This window comes from Spermophilus citellus (genome assembly GCF_964194105.1).
Source record: "Spermophilus citellus genome assembly, chromosome: 10".
Lineage (NCBI taxonomy): Eukaryota > Metazoa > Chordata > Mammalia > Rodentia > Sciuridae > Spermophilus > Spermophilus citellus.
In genome coordinates this window covers 105,731,364-105,755,536 of record NC_138197.1, presented here as the reverse complement: position 1 = coordinate 105,755,536, position 24,173 = coordinate 105,731,364, and the positions used below count along the sequence as shown (strand labels likewise).

General features: G+C 30.4%; 1 protein-coding gene across 1 annotated transcript in view; it reads right to left on the bottom strand.

The window, feature by feature from the left end:
* Positions 1-2,931: 2,931 nt before the first annotated feature.
* Positions 2,932-24,173, bottom strand: part of TMTC3 (transmembrane O-mannosyltransferase targeting cadherins 3) — a 44,883-nt gene continuing 23,641 nt past the window's right edge. Inside the window, exons 8-14 of the mRNA XM_081309980.1 lie at positions 19,111-19,259; positions 16,842-16,962; positions 15,230-15,341; positions 8,775-8,878; positions 7,493-7,662; positions 5,791-6,017; positions 2,932-4,239 (exon numbers count right to left, since the gene is read on the bottom strand). Coding sequence (XP_081166106.1) covers positions 3,437-4,239; positions 5,791-6,017; positions 7,493-7,662; positions 8,775-8,878; positions 15,230-15,341; positions 16,842-16,962; positions 19,111-19,259 — 1,686 coding nt within the window. The 3' untranslated portion in view covers positions 2,932-3,436. The remainder of the gene's footprint in view (positions 4,240-5,790; positions 6,018-7,492; positions 7,663-8,774; positions 8,879-15,229; positions 15,342-16,841; positions 16,963-19,110; positions 19,260-24,173) is intronic.

Sequence of the window (24,173 nt, the reverse complement as noted above, 5' to 3'; positions counted from 1 at the left end):
CAACTTCCCCCAAATTGTGATAGCAGAATTTGAACCCGTGCAGACACAGAACTTAAACTTGTATAAAATTCCAAGTTTAACTGTTTCATTTTTTTGATTGCTTTCTGACCCCTTTGATTGAGAATGTACTATGGAAGAAACTAATTTCATGTGGTTTTCTCATATCATTAGTAATAAATTAATATCAACTCTTCTTTCTTCATCAGGGCAAAAACCTCTATACACAATATTCTTTTTTTTTTTTTCAAAACTGAAATGCAAGTCAGATTACGGTTTTAAAAAGTACCAATTTAATACTTAATATTTAGAAATAAGGTACACAGAGACACAATAGTAATACAAAATACATACAATTTTAAACTGCATTCATTTGAACCCTTAGCATGGATGGCTGACAGCTTCCCAGACGTATAATTTTGGACCATGTTATCAGATTTTTTGGGGGGTATGTGTTTATTTAAAATACATATATTCATGCAATTAGATTTTTTAAAAAAATAAATATGACAATATATGGATTTCTGAAGTATAAATTGACATACAAATCTATATATTTTCTTAATATTTTCATTAAAGAAGCATTCTATAACATGAAACAGTTCAATTTAGATGTAATGAAAAGGCATGAGGTTTTATTAGAATTGTGTAACTCACAGACTTACAGAACAGTAAACACAAAATTGTAAAACAAAATTACATCATTATTTTTCTCCACATCATCAACTTCAGAAAACTACTTCACTGGAATAATTACAAAATTCCCAATTCCAAATGTTAATAAGGAAACTCATAGAAGAGCAATTTGGGAAACTGAATTTTACCTTCTGAGAATTAGTGGAGTAACACAGTATTGCTCCTGGGGATTGTCAAAGCTTTGCTAGAACTCCTGGGGTGTAGATTATTTTATAAAATAGTAGAACTAAAACTCCATCCACTTACCAGCACACGAGCTTGTGATAAGCTTTCCCTTCCAAACAAATGTCCACAACTCTGAATCACAGGTTAGTGAACTGGTCTTAAATGTTCCCACCCTCAACTCTTCAAAAAGGTAGCTCTAGAGGAAGAAGATTCCATTACGTTTTCTCACCTGAACAGTTTGAATTTTTATTTTGAATTTATATGTAAGAAACAATAATCTCACACATAAGCAAGTATGATAAAACTTAAGATTTAATTTTCAAAGAAAACAAATTATTTATTTATCAGAACATATTCCTTAGTGTTAACTAAATTAAAAAGTTAACACAGGAGAGGCAAAAAGATTTTCCTGAACTAATTAAGAACAGTAGTCCTTAACTCTAACTACAAATTAGAACCAAATGGAGTTTTGAAAAAACTGAAGCATGACTCCATCACAAGGGGTGGGGGTCCATATTGAAACCAGATTTGGAATAATTAATAATTATTAATTACTCAGGATGGATTTTGTTTAAATAATTTAAAATTCAAAATACATGAATATTTTCTGTGTGACAGATACTTGCTTTGAATGCTAATATAATTGTTTTGCTGTCACAAAAGATTTCCTTTTATTTTCCTGAAATGTCCTCCACTTAAAATTATCATTGAAGAGATCACCTCAGAAACATTCTCAAGATATAATGGACAGAATGTAATAACTTAATTTCATTTTTCAAGTCATACTACATGAGGTATTCTCTACCTTCTATTTGAAGTCACAAAATCATAATCTATGAACTGAAATAAGATATTGCTTTAATGTTTAATAGAATCTCCTGGGTCAAGAATTAATACCCACTGGCATCCATGCTTGCTTTAAATTGCCTAGAAAAATCTATGCCAGATCCTCTGGGAACCAAATAAGACTGGGTCTTTAATGCAGATTATGTTTCTTGTGACCTATTTATAAAACATTTCTTAAAAACATTACAGGAATATGGTTTTTGAGACATATATAATTAGAAATTAGTTTTCTCAAAGGAACTAAAAAACATAATTTTTGAAATACTACATAATTAGAAATTAGTTACTATCCCAGAATGACAGCTTTCTTGAGTTTTAACATTTCAAATTATAACCTACTTTATAAAACTCATTTAAAATGTATTTTAACTAAAAAAAAAGATTAGATTTCAGTTAATAAATTTAACTTTTAATTTGTATCTACTTTTAATGTAACACATTTTTAGGTTTAAATTTGCTAAAACCAAGGTGATAAATTTATTAATCATTTAGTAGGATAATTTTGTAATTGATAACAGGCCCAAATGATGCAATTTTGGTTAAACCATAATAAATGCTCATATATGCAAATGCACTAGAAAACAAATTGCTTTGTTTTGAAAACAATTTGTTTTCCATATTTGGTAGAATTAAGACAGCTTAAAACATTTTTATGAAACTCAGTAGTTAAAATAAATATTTAATAATATATATACCACAAGATATCAAGAATTTAGTGCTTAAAAACAAACTTTGTCACATTGTTTTCAGTTAAAAAGAACTGAATTTAGTGGCTTAAAGTAAGAATAATCAAGGTGTCACTTTGAAAACAGAAAATTAAATTCAATAAAACTAGAGAGCTAACAATAAGATGAAAGAGAAGTCTACTATTACTCAAAAGTCTAAAGTTAAGAATTATCGGAGCTTCTCAATATGATTAATGATTAATGTTAAGAAACATAACAGTTTGGGGATTAAAAGCTGAAGAATAGTCATGATTTAGTGGTTCTGTTTTGACTGTCAATGTGGAAAAAAAAACAGTATATGTGAGCACCATTAGAAGAGAGAGAGAGAGAGTGTGTGTGTAACTTCAGCTGCTTCAAAACTGCATTGTATAATGAAGAACAAGTATGAAATTAAGAAAAACTATTCTTAAACTAACATGTTATAATTCATCTAAAATGTTTTACCCAGTATTCTAAAAGTCAACCAAATAATACAACATACAGACCCAGTGTTCTTTTGAAGTGCAGTGCAAAAATCTCTTGATTTAAAAGAATTATTGAAGAAAAAAAATGTGTTCAAAAAATGTTTTTAACCCAATGCCAGTTTTCAACAGGTAAAGGAAAAATGAAGTGGCTAATAAATGGGAATTCATAGAATGAACCAGCACTTGTTGGATTTATCCTCAAAGAATCATAATCATTCAGGCCTCAAACTATTTTTAAGTCAGAGTTGTAAAGATTATTCTGCCAGAAAAATTTTCCTTCTATAATCAAAGTCACAAATTGATCAGCTGTAATTTGAAATTTTTGCTTTGTTAACCAAAACTAAAAACTTCTGCCATATCATATATGACACATATCTTGGGGTAAGACAGGTCTTTAATGAAAAATCTTATTTTGATCCAATGTAGAGGCAGCCCATGATAGACTGTTACATATTCTTGATATTTTTCAAAGCTCCCAGTACAAGCAATCACATGATATAGATTGAAGCTTTTGATAACAATGTCACATTATAAAGAATAATGCTATTCTCCATTTAAAATACGTTCAATTTCTTCTAGTCTTTTTAAAGCAGCAACTCTCTTCTTCTCAATTTCTTTGATGTCTTTTGTTGTTTTTTGGGGGGTCTCTTTGTCTGCATTTTTTGCTAATTGTTTTTTGGATTTAGATTCAATTGTTTTCATTATCTGTGTTGGTCTGGATTCACTTCTGATTTCTTTTATATTTTCAGCTGGAAGTTTGTCTCCTTCTTCACCTGAAGTCTTATCAGCTGGGAATACTGGCTGTTCTACAAAACCAGATGAGGAAATTTTATCCCTGACTATACTCAAATGGCGTTGAATATATTCTTCATGTGGTGCTAATGCCAATGTTTCAACCAAGCATTTTTCAGCTTTTAATAAATCCTTCTCTTCAAAATAAACAACACAAAGATTGTGTTTTCCTTGCACATTGCTTGGATCCATCTCCAAAATCTTTTCAAAACATTTTTTTGCTCCAAGTATATCTTTCTTTTGATTCATCAGAATGTCTCCTTTTAAAATGAGACCCTTGATATGATCAGGGTAGTATCTCAGTAACTCTTCTAAAATTGGCAAAGCCTTTAATTCTTTTGCAGTCTGAGAATACAGGAGAGCCAGATTAAACAAAGCACTTCTGAAATCAGCTTGTAATTTTATAGCTTTCTTCATCCAAATCTCTGCCTCAGTATCCTTTTTGTCATCCATGGCAAGCATTCCCAAATTGAAATAGCCATTAGCATCTTGTGGCTCTTCATTTACGTAGTTTAAAAGTCTTTTTCTAGCTTCAGGTCTGAGTTTAACTTCACCTAGGAATCATTTTTTTTTTTAAAGATAATAAAATATTGCATCTAAGGAACACAGTCATTTTCAAATATTTAATTAGATTACAAAAAGATAGCACCAAAGCAATTAATTTCTATACCTTAAATAAAAAAACCAAAAGCAAAAAAATCTCTCTCTTCATTAGAAAGATAAATATGTTTGAAACACTGACATAATTAAATGGTAGATCATTTCCTTTCCTTTAAAGTAGTAAGAGTGCTTCAGAAGCCAAATGGGAAAAAAATAGTTTCAAAGTTAAGAATCTACAAGGAAATATCAAAGGAAGAATAGAGAATTAAGAGGACAAAGGTGTATGATTTCCCAAAAAAGACATCAATCTTGATTTTGTTAAATTATGACTTTATATACCGAACAAGTTACTTAACATATCTGGGTTAACTTACTGAATTTTACAAGAATTACTATGATATATATGTAAAAATGCCCAGCAAAAAGTAACTTATTGTTAAAAATGTTTCAGAATTATTAACTCAGTTTTCTGGCATATTAATTTTTAGGAAATTTCAAGGGCAAAAATAAACCATTATCTATTAGGCTTTAAAATTAGGATCTGAAAAACAAATACTTACTGAAATAATTTCTATTGCAAATAAGATTTTTTTCAGTTCTACAACTATACACTTTAGGGTGCAATCTTATATTGTATAATGAGCAGACTTCATGATCATTATTTTACAAACCATTAGTTTTACTAAAAATTATACATTTTTGAACACCAACCATAAACTCTGTTCTTTTAATTCACAACATGATGAATATGGAAAATTTAAAAATAAATCACTAGACTTCAGTTACTAATGTAGCTATATGAAGTTGGGAGTAGCTTTACTTATAACTTAGAAATAGAAGATTGGTCAAAGTGAGATATTAAAAACATTATAATTTTATGATTCTTTCCTTTTTGTAAATGTTTTAAGAAAAACATTTAAGAAATAAACAGCAATTACAAATAAAAAGATTTTTCCAACATAAAGTTTAAAGAGATTATAATCATATATTCTGCCTTGAGAGGGACAACTAACATTTCTATACAACATATGGGTAAAAGATAGAAAATTATTGTGATTAATAATTTAGTTTTGCAGGATTGTAGGAAATATAGGAAATTACAATAATACCTCAAAAAATTTATAGTAAAACTAGATATAAAAAATATAAGTATTTTATCTTATAAATCAAAGTAAACTCTAATGTTATTTATATGTTAAAGAGGTTTTATTATGCTTACATGAATAAATTAACAAACACATTAATTAGATATTGTTTAACAGACTGCCTAAAAATTAGTCTTAACACATATCGGAAAATGAATAATTAGTATTCTCATGTCAGTGCATTTTACTTGAAAAAGAGTCTAAAATAAAACTCAAGTATTTTAAATATTCTTACTATGCCATTTATATACAATTTTGTTATAAACTACCTCTACAAAATGTTTATTATGAGTAATGAAGTTTAAGTTAATGTTTTACGGTATATCAAATTATAATTATAGAAATATTGAGAAAACATACCTGATTCTTGCATTAGTATAGCAGAATTGAATAATGCTAGTTTGTGCTTTGGATTTAGTTCTAAAGCATGATTAAAGTTTCTTAGGGCTTCATTTGGTTCTTTAAGTTCAATATATACAATTGCCAGGTTGTACCAAAGATCTGCATTATTTCTGTCCAGTTCTAGTGCTTTAAGATATGCTTCCTTTGCTTTGAGAGGTTTATTCATTTTTAAAAGCAATTCTCCCCTGTGAAAAAAATCAAACATGAGGTTTATGTAAAACATTATATGTCAGTTAGTAGACACCATTTATTACAAGTTTGAAGCCTTTCCACATACAGCTTTCATTACTTCTTTTAACTCAGTCTCTTAAAAGTTCTCTTCAGAAACAAAAATAACATTTTGAAGCTGCTCTCAAGTCTGAACTCCATAGTTCGGCCAATTAGGCTGGATATATTTTCAAATTTTATTAAAGAAACGTATGCTTGACTTTAAGTTAGATGTGGAGAGGCACTCAAAAAAGGGGAACAGAGAAAAGCTATTCTTTGAATTTATCTTAAAATGAAACAGACTTGACTACATTAGAAAAATGAGTCTAATCAAGTAATAATAATCAAGTGTGGGAGATCAGTAAATTTTTCAGATAATGAAGAAAGCATTTGAAAAAGAAAAATTAATGTGATTGTAGTAAAATTACAGTTTTCAAATCTATGAAACAAATCTCACTATACAAATGAACAGAGCATTTGAAATCTGTAACTCCTTATATTAACTTACTATCCTTAAAAGTACTCTATAAAATGAACATTAAAAGAAAAAAGGAATTTCAAAAAAGTTGATCCATGTAGGGTAGAAGGGAAATAGTGCCACCTGCAGATAACTAAGAAACACATCTAGAATTGGAGATCAGTTAGAAAATCATTGCATCAATTTTCTAATCTAGTTTCATTTACTGCTAGAGAACTTAAATTTAGTTTTGCTCAAAAATATTTTTACTAATATTTTCACTGAAACAACTTCTAAGAATTAATCTAAAATGTTATTTTTTAAATGCAGAGATTATTGAATAATTCTTTGTGGATGAACACATGACAATGAATACTGGATAAGGCTAAAAAAGAGAACCACCAATTTAAAAATAAATTATATCTCAAAAAGTTAAATTCTGAATGCACTTTTTCTATAGAAACAGTGGTTAGTTTTCCTAGCCTGGCTGCAAAACAGAGTTTAACAGCCATTTTTCCCAAAGTATACAAATGATAACACCTACATGAGAAAGTACATAAGACTGAACATGTGATGTTAGAAAACTACCAAGGTTTCTTTGTGGTTAAAGAAATCAATAACCAGTCAAATCTCAAAATTTACTTAAGAAAGTTTCTGAGAGTTGAATAACAGAAGGTGCTAATAGAAAATATAAGTTCTAGATATTTTAGATGGGAAAAAAAGAAAAAGACTTTGGTGATGATAAGAAAATGAAACAGAAGGAGCTTTTTCTACCCTTTCCTTCATATAAAACTTAAGTTAGCTATTTCAAAACAAGGGATTCCCTTGTCAATTTCAAATTAATTAAATTTGATTGTCATTCTAAAATAAGCTATAATCTCTCTATGTATTTGGAGTCAAGTAACTAAAAGAAAAACATGCCAAATTTAGTCAAGATGTACATGCAGATACAGCTTCAATCTTCTACATTGATGGCTCTAAAGTGAACTATGATACCTGCTAATGTAGGCCTGTTTGAAGTCTGGTCTCATACTTATTGCTTGTCGATAAAGTTGATCTGCTTCTTCTAACCGGGACTCATTTGCTCGGATAAGGTTGGCCAGATTGATATAAACATTTAGGTGGTTAGGAGCAATTCTAGCTGCGTATTTTTTACCAGGAATTATCTGTTTAGAAGAAAAGGCATTTTCATTATTTGATATTTCAGTACCAAATAAAGATAAAAAGTAAGTTTTCCTAGGGGCTTATTTAAAGTAACATAGAAAACAGTAACATTATGCTGCCAGTTTTACTAATGTATCAAATTAAATATAAAAATGTGAAAGTGAACATGTGTAATATTTACAAAACGTAAAATTTTGTGGCATTAAAGGACAATTGTTCATTCATGCCAGCTAAATGCAACCATTGACAGCTTTTTATTCATATCTACTTTTTCTAAAGTCAGATAAATCAGATATTTTAGAGGCCAAGATTTCTTAAAAAATTGGCATCAGAACAGGAAAAAACCCAGATCTCCTGCCTCTCAGTCCAACTGTACACTTTGTCAATTTTTTTGTCAGCAAAATATTTCCTGAGGGCAGTTAATTTTATTTCAGAGTTATACTAAAAACTAACTTGTTTGATACATACATGTTCTAGTCGGTTGATTATTCAAGTTAAATAAAGGTCATTACATATAATACAGATGGATCCAATTTTTTAATGAACACAATAAATTATCTCATTAAAAAACTGTAATAAGTATAAATTTAACATATCATTTTAGAATTAAAATAATCCTCAGGATATGTGGTCCAACTTTGTTTTTAGAAAATTTATTAAAGTATCCAATCATTAATATTGCTATTTTAATGAGAAATCTGCAGCACAAATTGTTTTCTGAACAGATCTTTCATCTTTGATACTATATTGTTATATTGATGAATTTTCTGTTTGTATCATTCTAACAAGTGATTAAAACAATTTAGCAACAGAGACATTCTATTTTATCACTTATATTCATTTTTTGGATAGGAAAAATGTTGAATTTATTGCTTAAAGTACACAAAATCCTCCTCATATAGACTATAAAAGACTATAAAAATAATTAAACATCAAGTTAGCTAGAAAAGTAAATGTAATCATTTATAACACTTTCTATAGAAATAGAAAATTCTGTAAGACACCTTACTTTTTATATGAACAAACTGAAGAAAAAGATTTCCCATCCAAATAATACTATTCAACATGGACACAGAGGAGACATGACACAATAGATTAAATTATGACAACTTACTTGAGGCATTAGTGATTTAGCCATCATGTAAGATTCTTCAGCTTCTCTAGTTCTATTTAAATTTTTATAAGTTCTTCCTACATTCATGTGGGCTCCAATATCATCTAAAAGAAAACAATCATTCGTTGAGAGGTATAATAGTATTCAAGGTTACTAAGAAGACATGCTTCTAGAAATAAACCAGGTAAAAAATACAAAAGAGGGAAACAGATCTTGCTTTTTCTCTGCTCTGAACTTTTTTCTTTTTTTTTTTTTTTTGGTAGTAGGGATTTAACCCAGGGGAACTAACACTGAGCCATATCCTCAGCCCTTTTTATTTTTACTTTTGAGACATGGGCTTGCTAAATTGCTTAGGGCCTCACTAAGTTGCTGAGGCTGGCTCACACTTATGATCCTCTTGCCTCAGCCTCCTGAGTATCTGGGATTATAGGTAGAGGATGCCACCATGCCTGGTTCTCTGAACTTCTTTTAACATAACTTGGTATAACTTATGATGAATGGTATACTAAAAAATCATGTATAGCAATGTGAAGGCAGAAAATGTATTTAACATGAAAAACCTATTTCAATCACTCTCTAAAGGGTTAGGACAACATAGGTCATGATGATACTACCTTACTACTGTTCACTATATTTTACTATCTTATACTAAAGCTTATTTCTATTTCCTTAATCTCATAGTTTTGGAATTCAATAAAAAAATATGGTTCAACTCTGCAAGTGAAAAGGATCATTATGAGTCCTAGAATTAGCTCAAGTGTTATAGCTAACAAATATGTATAAAAGTTAGAGACTAAAAGAATTTTGTGATAAGCTTTTTAAAAATTTGTGTGAATGTGACTGTAATGACAGAATAATGGAATACAGGGTAACAGTATTATATAAGATGCTGTGGCCCTTCTCTCTTAAATGATGATACAACACTATATAATTCATTAAAAACTTATAAAAAGATTATGTTAACTTTGGAATGTCAGGAAATTATGCCTCATTTTTCAAAATGGAAAAATAAAATCAATTTTTTTTCAGGGAAAGAAAAATACAGAAAAATATGAGGACTCAATGCATATTAGTTTTAAAAAGATACACTTCCCAGTAAATACTTCAAAGGTTTGGAACAAAGATAAAAGGAAGAGAGATCTTAAATTAGACAATTTTTATTCAACAAAGATATCTAACAGACATGACAAGGTTTCAACTGGTGAATACTACTTGCCTGTGACACCGACGATTTTGCAATTGTGGAATAATTCTCTGACTGCAACTCCCAGGACACATAGGGGCCAAGCATATCTATCTTGGGTATTCCCCTAGGAGGAGAGCAACAGTCCTAAGATCTTGCTACATTATGCTTCAGGTTGGCAACTGTGTGTACTGTATAAAAAATGGTAGATGTAGTATAAATCTGGTTTGAGAACTGGGGGATAAAGTTGGAGGTAAGGGAGTTTTTCATTTTAGATGTACTGCCAAGTCTTATGGAGTCAGTAGGGTTAAGAAAGCAAAAACAAAACAAAAAAAATCTCAGGCTAGTCATTGCAATCCTACTTGCAAACTAGAATACCTGTTTTTAAAAAGTTTCAAAGGGAATTCTGCTTTACAGCCAGGAGTGAAAAATTATCTAATTATCAAGTGTGTATAAAAACACACAATAGGTAATCTTTGCTTTTATAGAACTGATTTGTTTTTTAATTTTTAACACCAATTAAATCCACAGTTTTTGTTATAAACATATACAGTAAAAACGAAGGATATATAGAACGTGAAAAAGTTATATAGTAATGAATTTAATCTAACAAAAAATTAAATGGGAAATGTATATAAAGAAAAATGTAAATAATGAGATCAGCTGAGTACTTGTACTAAAATAAGTCTCAACTAGGCTTAGAAAAGAAAGAGGTTATTTATTTAAGATAAAAAAATAAAGCAAATTATAACCCACTGGAATTAGGTGGAATAATAAGAAGTTATTGCCATCAATGCAGACTTCAGACATTATAATAAAGTAGCTCCATTTTCTCAAAGAACAAAAGATAGCAATTAGATATTCTTTAGCAATAAAATGGCTACTTAATAAGACTTTAAAAAATGACATAATTTGTAAGAAGATTTTATAAGTTATAAAGTTAAAACATCCCAAAGGATTTTGGGAATAGTATTATTTCTAAAGTAAATTTAAATTTGAAAAAAGGCAAGAAGATGAAAAAAATCAAAGATATTTAAATAACTAAGGAGCTATAGAGAAGTCAAAGCACAAATTTGTTTATCTGAGTAAATTATTCAAATCAAGCATAGCATAAGTTAGTCTGCTTTTAAATTCAATGTAAATGAGGACATTATAAATCTTAAATGTACTCTCAGTCTGTCAATAACTTTTTCTAATAAACTCATTTTTTTCAGAACCCTAGTTGGGTAGTGTGTTTCATTCCTTCTCTCTCCTCAAATTTCTAATATCTTATTTTCATCAGGGAAATGAGAACAGAGAGGAATTTATGACTCACCCCATTATCGATGCTCTCAACCAATCTGTGTGAATATACATACTCAGTTTTCCCTTCTATACCACCTCTCTGATCTAAGACCAACCAATCTACTTACACACTGAATCATGTTCATTTTCTCCATGTGACTCTGCTCATACTATCTTTGTACTGCTAAATCTCTGTTCTTTTATACAGTAAATCTCTTTGAAAGAGTTGTTTGTATAATTATTTGTACTTTTTTATTTCCAAGTGACTCATGGATAGAATTCAGGACATCCAAGAACTTGGAAGAGAATGTAATTACATTTTAATTTTCATTAACATGTATGAATAAATTAGAATTGCCTTCAATTAGAAACACAGGCAAATCCTAATAAGTAGTAACAATACCTTGACTTTGTCATTTAGAAACCACAGATTTTTTATATGACATTACAATTGTAGATACTGTGAAATTTAATTTTCATTTACCATTCCTCTTAAATGACCAGTTATTAGAAGCACCATGGGCTTGCATGTGATCTCAGTCATTCTGTCTACATGTGATGTAGAAGGCAAATTATCAGGCAACTGTGTATGCCTGCTAATGCTTTAGCCAAAAGAACGCAATCAAGAATTCTCACACTGATGTCCAAACTATTTTGCTTCCCAGTATTCCCTGTCCACAAAATTGTCAATTAAAAATAAAATTTATAAATATCTGGAAACTCCTAAAACTCTTTTAAAATTATTCCGATCCTGATGATATCAAAGTTAAAGTAGGGGTTCACTATCTTTTCTGATTAAACAGTTTCAAAGATTTTTACTTAGATAAAAATGAAATCAATGCTCTCTAGGCAAAACAATACAAAACAAAACAAAAAAATTGGAGGATTCTGATGTATCTTAAGGGTAGATTATCCTTGACTTTTAAAAGGGTTTACAGTAACTGTAACTATGATGCTATTTTCAGGGCTTAAATAATCATCTCTATACTTGTTACTATTCAGTCTTTTTGGGACAAGATCTGAGTCATTCTTTTTAGCTCTATCTTGGTTATATTCTCCCAAACTCCAATAACTATTCATAATACAGTGAAATAATATCGCTTCATCTGTCAAAGTAATCTATGAACATAGCAAAAAACAAACCAAACCACACAAAGAATAAGAATCCTCTGAATATCACTTTCGACTTTTATAAGCTTTTTTATTCATAAATATTTCTAATAAACTTGATTACCTGTCCTCCCAAGTCTATGACTTATTAAAACAGTAACTGTGAAAGTGTGATACTAACGTCATACATAGAGAGGTTCAGCAAGTATATCTAAAAAACTATAAAGGTGACAACGGATAATGATGGAGAAAATTATTTAAAACTAAGTGCCCATACTTGCAACATTCTGTGATTAAATACACTGTTTACTAGATTAAACTGCACTTATACACACTTATCAACATACACATTTAGTCTTCAGAACAATGCTGAGACAAAAATTAGTATTCCAATTTAAAAATGAGAAAAACTTTGGCTAAAGGAGTCTAAATAAGAGTCTCAAAGCCTGTGTAACCTGACATCAAAACTTTCTCTAAATACTCCTAGAATGAATCTAAAAGACTTCAAAAGTAATGAATTAAAACAACCACATTTAGTGATTCTTGATTGTGTATAGGACGCTACAACATAGTGTAGGAGTTAAAAGATAAATCCAATGTTTTACATGCAATTTAATAAATATTTTGAGCAAATTAACATTTCAATAATAAAATATGGCACTATAGAGAATATATTTTAAAAAAGAGTAGTTGTAAGGGATTTTAAATGAGAAATACTTTCTTTAGGTGGAAAGATGGGAAGGTAATTTAGAATAAGAGCCTATTTTTTGTAGGGTTATAAAAGATGATTAGTACTCATGCTAGCAGGGATATGCTGGAAAGTAAATGGGAGGAAAGGGAGAAAGGAGAGGTGCAAGAAGAATATAAACAGATCATTATCCAAAGTACACGAGACGTGAAAAATTGTGCTCTATATGTGTAATATGAATTGTAATGCATTCCATAGTCATATATAAAATAAAAAAGTAAGAATATAAACAGAGCCAAAGTAGAACAGTATGTGTACCCTATATTTCAAGAAAAACTAATCTTGATGAAAGAGTTATAGGAGATAAAACTGGAGGGAAAGACCAATTGTTCCATTTCTATAATCTTCTGTTAATCTTTCTCTAATTGAAACTTGGCTTTGTCTTGGAGACAAGGTTACCTTGCTTGTACCTATTCCAAGTGTTGACTGAGTTCTTTTTCTTATCCTTTGTAATACTGGGCCTGGAAGAAGATTAGATGTTCTCCTTGATCCCTGATGCCACTTGCAGACAATTATCACTCCTTTTAAAAATCACTCTTGTCTAAACATCAGGCCATTGAACTCTATTGTCCATTATCCCTCCGAGTTGCAGTCACTAGTCCCTGTGTGCATATTATAGTGTACATACTGGATACTGGGTTCCTATTGCTCCCTCCAACATCATGACAGTCAAAATTCTTAGCCATTTCAAAATCTATACAGATTTAATATTGTGGCCTTGCTGCCTTTCTTCCAATGATATTCACCTCTTTCTACCAGTTTAGGTTGCTCCAACAGACACAATCATACCTCCTAGAAAAAACTGGGGGCAGTACCCAGCACTCTGTACTTCTGTGAGGACACTTAAGGTGGTGGGTTACTTTTGGTTGTTAATCTGAATTGAAAGTAATGGCATTGGTGGGTACGGATCACATTTGGTACATATCCTATAATAAAGTTCTATACTGTTGAAATGCCAACTGTAGTCCCTACTGAAAATATTGCTGCTCTAGCTACATTCTGATACTTAGACCAACCATTCTTCAGACCTGTAATCTGCTGATCCTGTAACTATTTCACTACCACTTACCAACTTTCTCATCTACTCTAAACCAATTTAAATTCTGCAACTCATCATTATAATCACTCCGTTATTCTTTTTTTTTGCTTAGTTATACATGTCTGACAAAATTTTAACTCTTTTGAATTGAATTCTTCATTCCCACTGTAGCTAAAAAGTAGGAGAAAAACATGTAACTACACCAACTGGTTTAATTTTAAATTAATACTAATCTAAAGTAGGGTGTCAGAGTTGCCTGGCAATTATACTCTATTTTCCTAATCTATATAATAGGAAACTATTTTCCTAGTTTCCTTGATCTTTGTTTCTCTAAGTGTGATTTGTAGACTAAGCATCAATGGGAACTTATGAGAAATGCAGAATTTTAGGCTCTATCTAACTCTTCATCAGAATATACTTTATAACAAACTCTCTGATTCATATATACATTAAGTTTATGAAGCAAATTCTTGGGTCACTATTTCATATCTTTTCCTGTTCTTAGATCTCAAACACTTCTTCCTTTTTATTCTCTACTCATGATTTTACCTTCTATTTCACCGAGAAAACCAAAACAAAAGAAAACTCCAGAAACTTTCTCGTCATCTACTCTCCTGCCTCTTTCCACATCCATATACTGTGCCTTCGTTACCACATTTACTATCAGTACCAATTTGAATAAAATCCTCATCTTTAGCACCAGATCCTATCTGGATACTGGATCGCTATTGCTCCTTCCTCTCATCTGTTCAATATCATCATCTAGTTATTTGTCTTCCCACGTGGCATTATTACTTTCCCCAACTGTACTGGATTAGCCCCAAAGGTACTTTTTTTCTTCCACTTCCGAATTGTCTCCAATTCTTCTTCTACTCTCTTAAAATCACTTCTACCAAGCTTGTGCATCCAGCACTCCATCAAAAAGCACATTTCACTGTCATCCAACAACTATGTTAAAAGAAAAAATTCTCAAATATCTAATATAAATGTTTTTTTTCCCCAAAAAATGTTGTTTTCCTTCTAAAAAAACCAAAAAAAAAAAAAAAAAAAACCCAAAACAAACCATTCATCAATTTACTAATAATGCTTACCTGGCTGAACATGAGTAGCCTGTAGAAAGTATTTCAAAGCTCTCTCAAAGTTCTTTTCATTTTCCAGAGCATGACCCACATTATTCCATAATTTGGCATTATTTTTATTTACCTTAAATACAATTAAAATGAAGTAAATTACATATTAAAAAAATGACTCCAATTCACACAGATATTTGAGTGGTACACTATTAGGAATGGATTGTTTCATGGACATGTCCCTGGAGATGAAGTCAAATGAAGACTGCTTCACCATATTTACTCTCTTCTTCCCCTAATGATATACTAAACCCACAAAAGTCTAATTTCACCAGTTTTATGTTATTAGAATTGTACTTAAAATTTTACATAATCAAAACATAGTGCTGTGTGAAAATTTCTATTGTATTCATATTCCTTCAAGAAATAAGGTATTAGAATATGAGAATGTTCTTAAAACATTGTATTGATGACTTATTTTTATTCTTAACATGTTTAACGCTATTTAAGTACTCTATTATGGTAAAAGGAACCCTAAGTTCTGAGTCAATGTGTGCTTTTAGAGTTCTCAGATGTGCAAGGTATTCTTGCAGGCAAAGGATAATACCCAACCAAGGAATTATCAATTATGACTATAGGTTTTATTTTTTAAATTTTTTTTTAGTTGTAGATTGATACAATACCTAGTGTGTCACACATGCTAGACAAGTGCTCTACCACTGATCTATAACCATGACTATAGGTTTTAACCATTGTTCTGAGAGTGAGAATAAAGAAATTTTCAAAAAATACGGGCTCAAGGTTCACTTGTCTGCAGAGCTCAGGGAGAAGGTGGAACTACTATTGTGGTCTAGAGGACAGACATCTGATATGTACAGTCAGCAATTCCATAAAGCTAGGCAAAAGAGAATAAAGAAATAGCCAAAATAAAGTAAGAATTATGAGATTTGAAGGTGGGCATTGATAAGGAAGAGCTAAAATAATTCTTTGCTGATAACCTTTATAGAAAACAAATTTGTGGTTTTAAAAGAACTTTTTTTACATATTTATTGTCCATTCTATAAGAAATGCTTTACCACGACTTTCTATCAGTTCTGATCTTTTCCATATTAGTAACCATTGATTATCTTTTAGATAGCAAGATTCTATTTTTGTTTGTTGTGTTATTTTATTTCATTGAATCTAAGGCACATCAAGTACAGAACTCACCACTATTTAATGAACCATTAAGAAAAAAAAGTCAATAATTAATTTAGAGATAACTTTCAATGTAAGATTTATGCTTGTTCCAGGTATTCAGGTTAGGAAAAAATGTGTACCCTAAGAACCAATGAAATTCAGTACTCCTTATCATGTGGAACTCTAACATGTATGTAGCACTGAAAGAAATATTAACATACTCTTTGAATATACAGCCACGTACTATGTAGATAATTTGTTTATGCCCAAAATAATATAAGAACAAATTATTTTCAATAACTTTTTGGTAAATGACTTAATATTCACAGTTAATGTCTGATTAAAAGTAAAAACAGCTAAGAAATGGCTAAAAAACAAACAAACAAAAAAACCTCTCTCTCTCTATATATATCACTGATGACATACTTTCCTGTGATTCTGAACCATACTTTACCTTTAAGGCTGACATGAACAATGTATATTCAGACTCCCAATCCCAATTTCTGTGGAGTGTTTTTAAGGCATGAGTAAGTAACACCATGGATAGACACACCCAGGACAGTTTTTTAAATACACTGTTTAAGAGACCAAAAAAAAAAAAAAAAAAAATCATATCATCAAAAGCATTTAACTTTATAGGAAAGGTAAAAATATGCTAAATGTTCCTAAAGATAATTCTAACAATCATCCAACTTTGTAAGAAACCAACACCAAAAAAAAAAAAAAAAAAAAAAAGTATTATGAATATGACCTTGAAATTCAGTGTTAAATTACACGACACAGTTGTTCCTGTGCAGGAATAGTTCTACCTACCCAGCCATCCAGAGGTATTCAAGTCCTTTATATAAAATGTTGTAATACTTGAATATAACCTATGCATACCTTGTAGTATACTTTAAATCATCACTAGATTACTTATAATACCCTGTACAAGGTAAATGCTACATAAAGAGTCAAGAAAAAAGTCCCCACATGTCAATAATGATGTGACTTTTATTTTGAAATATATTAAATCTGTGGTTTGTTGAATCTGAAAATGCAAACCCTAGAGATATAGAGGACCAACTTTATACTGACATTTAACTCTTTCAAAAGCTTTTTTCAGAATGACAGCAAATTGATAAATCTAGTTTTAATTGTGATTTTTTATATTTAGCATCCTTGGTACCTTTACCTACAACTTGAATACTGCTGTGTTTATAAAGGGTCAATTTTACCTCTTGGCTATATTTAAAGTATGTTTTGCTTAAAAATTATACCATAAGCCATTACAACATTCTTAGAATAATTTTATACTTTAAAATCTGAACTGTCTATTAAAGGGCATAGTAAAATTAACTCCTAATAAAATAGATACAAATTACTTATACAACTTCAGGCTATTTGAGACTCAATTCCTCATTTATAAAAAGATGGTTACACATCATTAATCTCTATGACTCCATTTAGTATTAATGTTATCTGAGTTTGTGTTTTTGCCCCCATACCATGGTTCAATTTCTTGTATTTTGAAAGATTCACTTAACCAGAGTAAAAAAGTATGAATCATTTAGAAAATGGTCATTGGAAGCAGTAAGATATAAACCTGAACCAAGACTGTTGTTTACTAGCTATGTGATCTTGGGTAATTCAAGTAACTTTTATAAGCTTCAATTTGCACTTCTGTAAAATAAAGTTAGGAAGTACTAAGATTAAATGAGAAAATAAATCTAAAGGGTAGACTCTTGGCAGATGGTAGGTACTCAAAAATCAGTAATGAGTATACTTGGATATATGGGTAGAAAGTAAGAGAAAAGGTTTGAAAGATGGTGGTAAAAACTGTAGATATGGGTGAAATTACCTATGAAGGACGTGCAGTAAAACGAAAGTGGCTATCACTCTGAAAAATACAAATATTCAAAGAGCACATACAGCAAGGAGTAACTGGATAGAAGTGAATGGATACTGAAGATAATCAGGAGACTTTTTAGAGAAACCAGGGAAAAATTTTTAAAATAAAAATGTTGACTGGATGTTAGTACTTGGAGAAAATTTGCTAGAAAAATAATGAAAAGAGAAATCAGAATCTTTTGTGTTAGGTGACTAGAAAATAAAAGTGAGAGAAGTAAGCATTTCTATTTCAAGTTGCAGATCTAAATTTAATATTGTTAACATTAGTATTTTTAACCATTAACAATTTGCTTGATTTGACAATTTTAGTGATATATATAGACAATGGGCTAAAACTTATTACAATAATCATTTCTAAATATACTATTCCTTAATAGTTTAAGGCAACTAGGAAACTAAGCTTATGATGAAGATAGTGATAGCAAGAAATTATGAATTGCCTATTATATGCAGTTTATATATATTGAGAACTCAATATGACTCACTTAAGAAGGATGACTATATGTTCATTGCATATGGAAGTGGAAATGGTCATTTGTGACTTTAGTTTCAATAATATCCTTGTTTTCAATTGGGTCTGACTCAAGTTTGTTCTGTCTCAGGCTGTAAAATAAAATTACATAAATATTGGGAAGAAGACAGAGTGAGTAGGTACTGTGGAGCTTTCCTAACGTGAATCATAGACAACGTGAAGAAAACATAAAGATGAAAAAACCCAAAAGATTAAAAAAGTATAATTTACAAAACTGAACAAAATACAGATTTAAAATACTTTAATGTCACATTTAATTCTATATTTAGCAAGCATTAAATGAACAAACATTTTAATTTACCTTTTGTTTAAAATTTTCTGACACCCATGGGCTACCAAAATACAGAATCCCATGCTAGGAACATACAGTACACGCTCAGCAACAACAAATCCAACAGGAAAAAAAAGGTTTGATGCTGGAATAAATGGCAATGCCATTAAACAAAGTGCCTAGAAAGAAAAAGATAGTTTAATTTTATTAAATTAAAAAACTAAACACTCAATACCTAAATCCAAAATTTTATCATTTCATTTGGATAAATGCATTTGTGGACCATTTAAAAATGATAGTATGAAGAATACTAATTTAAACAGTAAGAAGACAATTTAGGGGAGGTATAAACATCAGCATGTATGTAAGCAAGATGCGATGGAAGACTTAAATTCTGGAACTTATAACTGGAGGATATCTTTGAAAATAATATTCCTAGGTATATTGTTTAGGAATGATTATTTTCTTGAAATTAAAACCTGAACCTTTAATAGCATTTTAAATTTGAAAAGTATATTTAGCTACACTGTTTTTTCACTGGATTTTTTTCTATGAGAAATATACTTTCCTAGTGAAATATATAAAAAAAAATGATCAATGGTAAATATTTACATCTTTAAGTGAAAACTGAATAACTAGGTGTATCCTGTTAATAAAAAAAAACTTTTTTGAAAATATTTCTAAAATGACATAGTCAACTCAATAGTAACAAATAAACCAATTAAAAAATGGGCAAAGGAGTTGAATATATTTCTCAAAAGCAAATATTCAAATGGTCAGAGATATATGAAGAAATACTCAAAATAAGAAATGCTGATTAAAATCACAATGAGATATCACCTCAGCCTAGTTAGAATGATTGTTATAAAAAAAAAAGAAAGAAAATACACATAGGTAGGGATGGGAAGGGAAACTTTGCATACTGATGTTGGGCATGTAAATATAACATAGTCAGAAAGAAAAAGGGTACAGAGATTATTCAAAACATTTAAAATGGAAATACCATATGATCCAGCAATCCCTTTACTGGGTATATATCTAGATGAAATGAAATTATTATGTTGAAGAGACATATACACTCCCGTGTTCACTGTGGTATTATTTACAATATGCAAGAAATGGAATCACATTCAATCAAACGGATTGAATGGATAAACAGATTTAAAAAATCAGAGTACTTATGTATAATGGGAATATTATTCAGCCTTAAAAAGAAAGAAATAAGGAAATCTTGTTATTTCAACATACACCAGCCTGGAGGAGATTATATTAAATGAAATAAAGACAGGCACAGAAAGACAAATGCTTTCACTTATACATGAGATCTAAAAAAATCTCACAGTCAGAAGAGAGTAGAATGATAATTGCTGGGGGCAGAGGAAATGGTGCAGAACGCAAAATTTAATTTAATTTACCAGAATAAAAAAACTTTTTAAAAATTAAAAAAAATGTTTACACATCTAACTTTTTTTTACATATGGCCAAAATAAACTGATAGGAAAATGTTAAAAAAATTTCAACAAAATTACACAAGTTGATAACATAAGAAACCACATAATACTGGAAACTGAAGACTTTTTATTCTATGCAAGAATTTCTAAAATTATAATACATATACTGAGATAAAATGTCATAAAAATGCTCAGATTTATTGCCCTTGTGAATATGGGATGAAATGTGTTTTTTTTAAATTATAAAGCCACAAAAAATTAGCACAATTGTGAAAAATTAATTAGCAAACTTGTGAAAGGATTTAAGTTTGTCATCAGGACATCTTTCTATGGGCATCTATTTCTATGTTATTTCCCTGATTTGTTTCACAGTACCTAAATAAATAATAAGTTAATCTCCAGCTTCAGAAGTTTGCATCTTTTCTAATGCAAAGAACTGTCTCTTCCTTATCAAACTTTATTAGTAAAATATAGATGTAGAGATGCAAATACTTAGAAAAGAATACTTTCTGCATGAATATTCTTTCATATATATTATGACTTCACGTAATATTGAATCTGAGGAAAAATACCATTCTCAAGCTGCTATGTATCACACTAATTTATGTCTGAAATTTCAGTATTATTAAAATAAAAATGTAAAGTATTTAGAGTGCACCTAATTTTTCACTTCCTAGATATGCTTGACAAAAATAATTCATGGTTGTTCTAAAGCAATTTCATTTGTAGGAATTAAAAGTGTTAAATTCATTCAGAGATGCATCTTAGACTGATTTATAAGTTACAAAAAAAAATCTCTCAGGAAAAGTTTATTGGTTCTAGGATAAGAAATGTATAAATGTTAGTCTAATGACTAAACTTATAAGTTCTGTCAAGTTCTATTTAATGCTCTTTATTAATGTATGCCAATCTAGTTAATTATGAATAATTTTTAATTTTCTTCTAATAACATACACTGTCTTGAAAAGGAAGGATAACAGAAAGAGCTACGAGTTTGAAATCAACCTATCACTTATTTCTTATGTAATAGAAATCACCTTGAGACTATTTTTTCATAAATGAAAAAAGACTACTTAAATTGTTGTGACACACATGACATCTTATTTAATAAGAGTTAACATGGTATCTGTTGTTGAAATTACATCTTTGCTCTATTGTTCCTTTGTAGAAATTTTCAGAAAATACCATTTAAAAAATAGCACATTTAAAGCAGTTATACTCAAGGTCACAACTATTCTTTTTTTAATGTACATAATATATAATTTATATAAATCTATTTCATTGGAATTATTCTTTTTAAAAAAATCCAGCTTATATTACATATACCATCATTTTATTTGTCAAGCTTTAATTCAATCTCTCCTTTTTGTTTCAATCTTTCTTTTACCAGAACCCCAATTTTGAATTATTCTGACATTTATTTATGCTGTTTGTATTTGAGCAGCTTGAGTAAGTCCCAAAGCTGACTAGATTAATATCCTCATAAATTCATGACCACCAACTTCAAATTGATTCATTTTTTTTTTTTTTTTCGGTATCAGGGATTGAACCCAGGGCCCTTAACCACTGAGCTACATCCCCAGCCCTTTTTATTTTTTGACACAGGGTCTTTCTAAATTGCTAAGTTGCTGAGGCCGGATCTGAACTCGAGATCCTTCTGCCTCAGCCTTCTGAGTCACTGAGATTATAGGGTGTGCTACCAGGCCCAGCCTCAAATTGATTCTTAAGACTGCTTAGAATCTCTAGGTTTCTGATAGGTGTTATTCTATTCTCTCTGAATGTTTGAATCTTGATTGCTCTTCTCAATCTTTTGACCCATTTTACTTTCAGCAGGCAACCATACTAATTTACAGAGTAAGGTAAAGCCATAAGAGAAAAATTCCTTCAATTTCTTGCTATTAAACCTACTAACATCCATATTCATTCCCATTTCCTTTTTTCCTGTAAGTTTCCTCCTTCTATTTCAGGTCAAACTTTTGCTTGGTATTTCCCTGCTTTTCCCTTCTACCATTTGTTCCAACCTTTTCTAATCACCTATATCCTCTGTAGCAAAATTTAAACATGCTTTTGCTTATCCAACCTTAAAAATTTTCTCAGTGACAATATATCTTTTAAGCTCCACCTTTGTAGCCACAGTAACATGTAGCTAGTATAAACTGATTTAATCAACATTTCAACTTTATTTTTAAGCCAACTCATTAGTGATATCTCCTAACTTCTAAAAGATAGCTGAGTACTCAAATGAAAATGTTTCTAAGTATCAACCAATCAAGTTTTTCATCAATATTATCTTTACTTTTGTATTTTCAAATCAAGTCACTCCACAGAAATAAATTTCATTTAATTAACTAATGGATCTATAAGAGGTCAAATCCAACAGACATCACTTTTCAAACAGAGCTCACTTTTCTACTCAACAGTGTCTGTTAAGAGTTAAACATTCTGGGGCTGGGGATGTGGCTCAAGCAGTAGCGCGCTCGCCTGGCATGCGTGCGGCCCGGGTTCGATCTTCAGCACCACGTACAAAGATGTTGTGTCCGCCAAAAACTAAAAAATAAATATTAAAAAAAAAAAAAGAGGGCTGGGGATGTGGCTCAAGCGGTAGCGCGCTTGCCTAGCATGTGTTCGGCCCGGGTTCGATCCTCAGCACCACACACAAACTAAGATGTTGTGTCTGCGGAGAACTAAAAAATAAATATTAAAAATTCTCTCTCTCTCTCTCTCCTCTCTCTCTAAAAAAAAAAAAAAAAAAAAAGAGTTAAACATTCTGTCTTTCCTAATATATTTTCCTACTTTTCTATTCCCTTGGTCTGTCTCCTATTCAAAATCTGAATATGGGAGTTGCTTAAGACCTAGTTGTAGGCTTCTCTTTTCACTCTACTCAGTCACCTTAACTATTCTAGGGGTGAAATAAGATCAGATACTATAAGGCATCCATATGAACATGAATTTTAACTTTTGTTCTACGCATCTACAATGGTACCAGCTAGCAACTGTTCTTGAACTGAAAAAAATCCTTGTTGACAAAGGTTGCTCTATAATCTCTCTAAATGCAATCCTACCTACATTCTGGTTTCAATTAATTACCACTATGCTAATGAATTTTATTTTCAACTTTGGCAACTCTTTTTGACATGAAGTACTGTTCAAAATCTATACTAGGATGCTTTAAATAACCCTCACATTCAACATGTCCAAGGATGATGTAAACATGATCTCTGCCAAATCTTATATTCTCTCAATCAGCCATTGGCTTCAAATTCTCTAGAAGACAAGCTCCCTGGAAATGGGACCTTATATTTCCTTTTTTTTTTCTTTTAAAGAGAGAGAGAGAGAGAGAAAATTTATTTTTTTAATATTTATTTTTTAGTTTTCGGCGGACACAACATCTTTGTTTATATGTGGTGCTGAGGATCGAACCCGGGTCGCACGCATGCCAGGCCAGCACGCTTCCGCTTGAGCCACATCCCCAGCCCCTATATTTCCTCTTATTATCATATTCTGTGTATAAAGTGTTGCCTAGTATGCATTTAGTGGCTATAGCCAGAAATGAAATATTTTTGAAGCATTATATTTTGTAATCTGTAGTAAATGCTAAGAAAATGTTATAGATTATTACTGTCTTTAATAATTAAAAGGAAG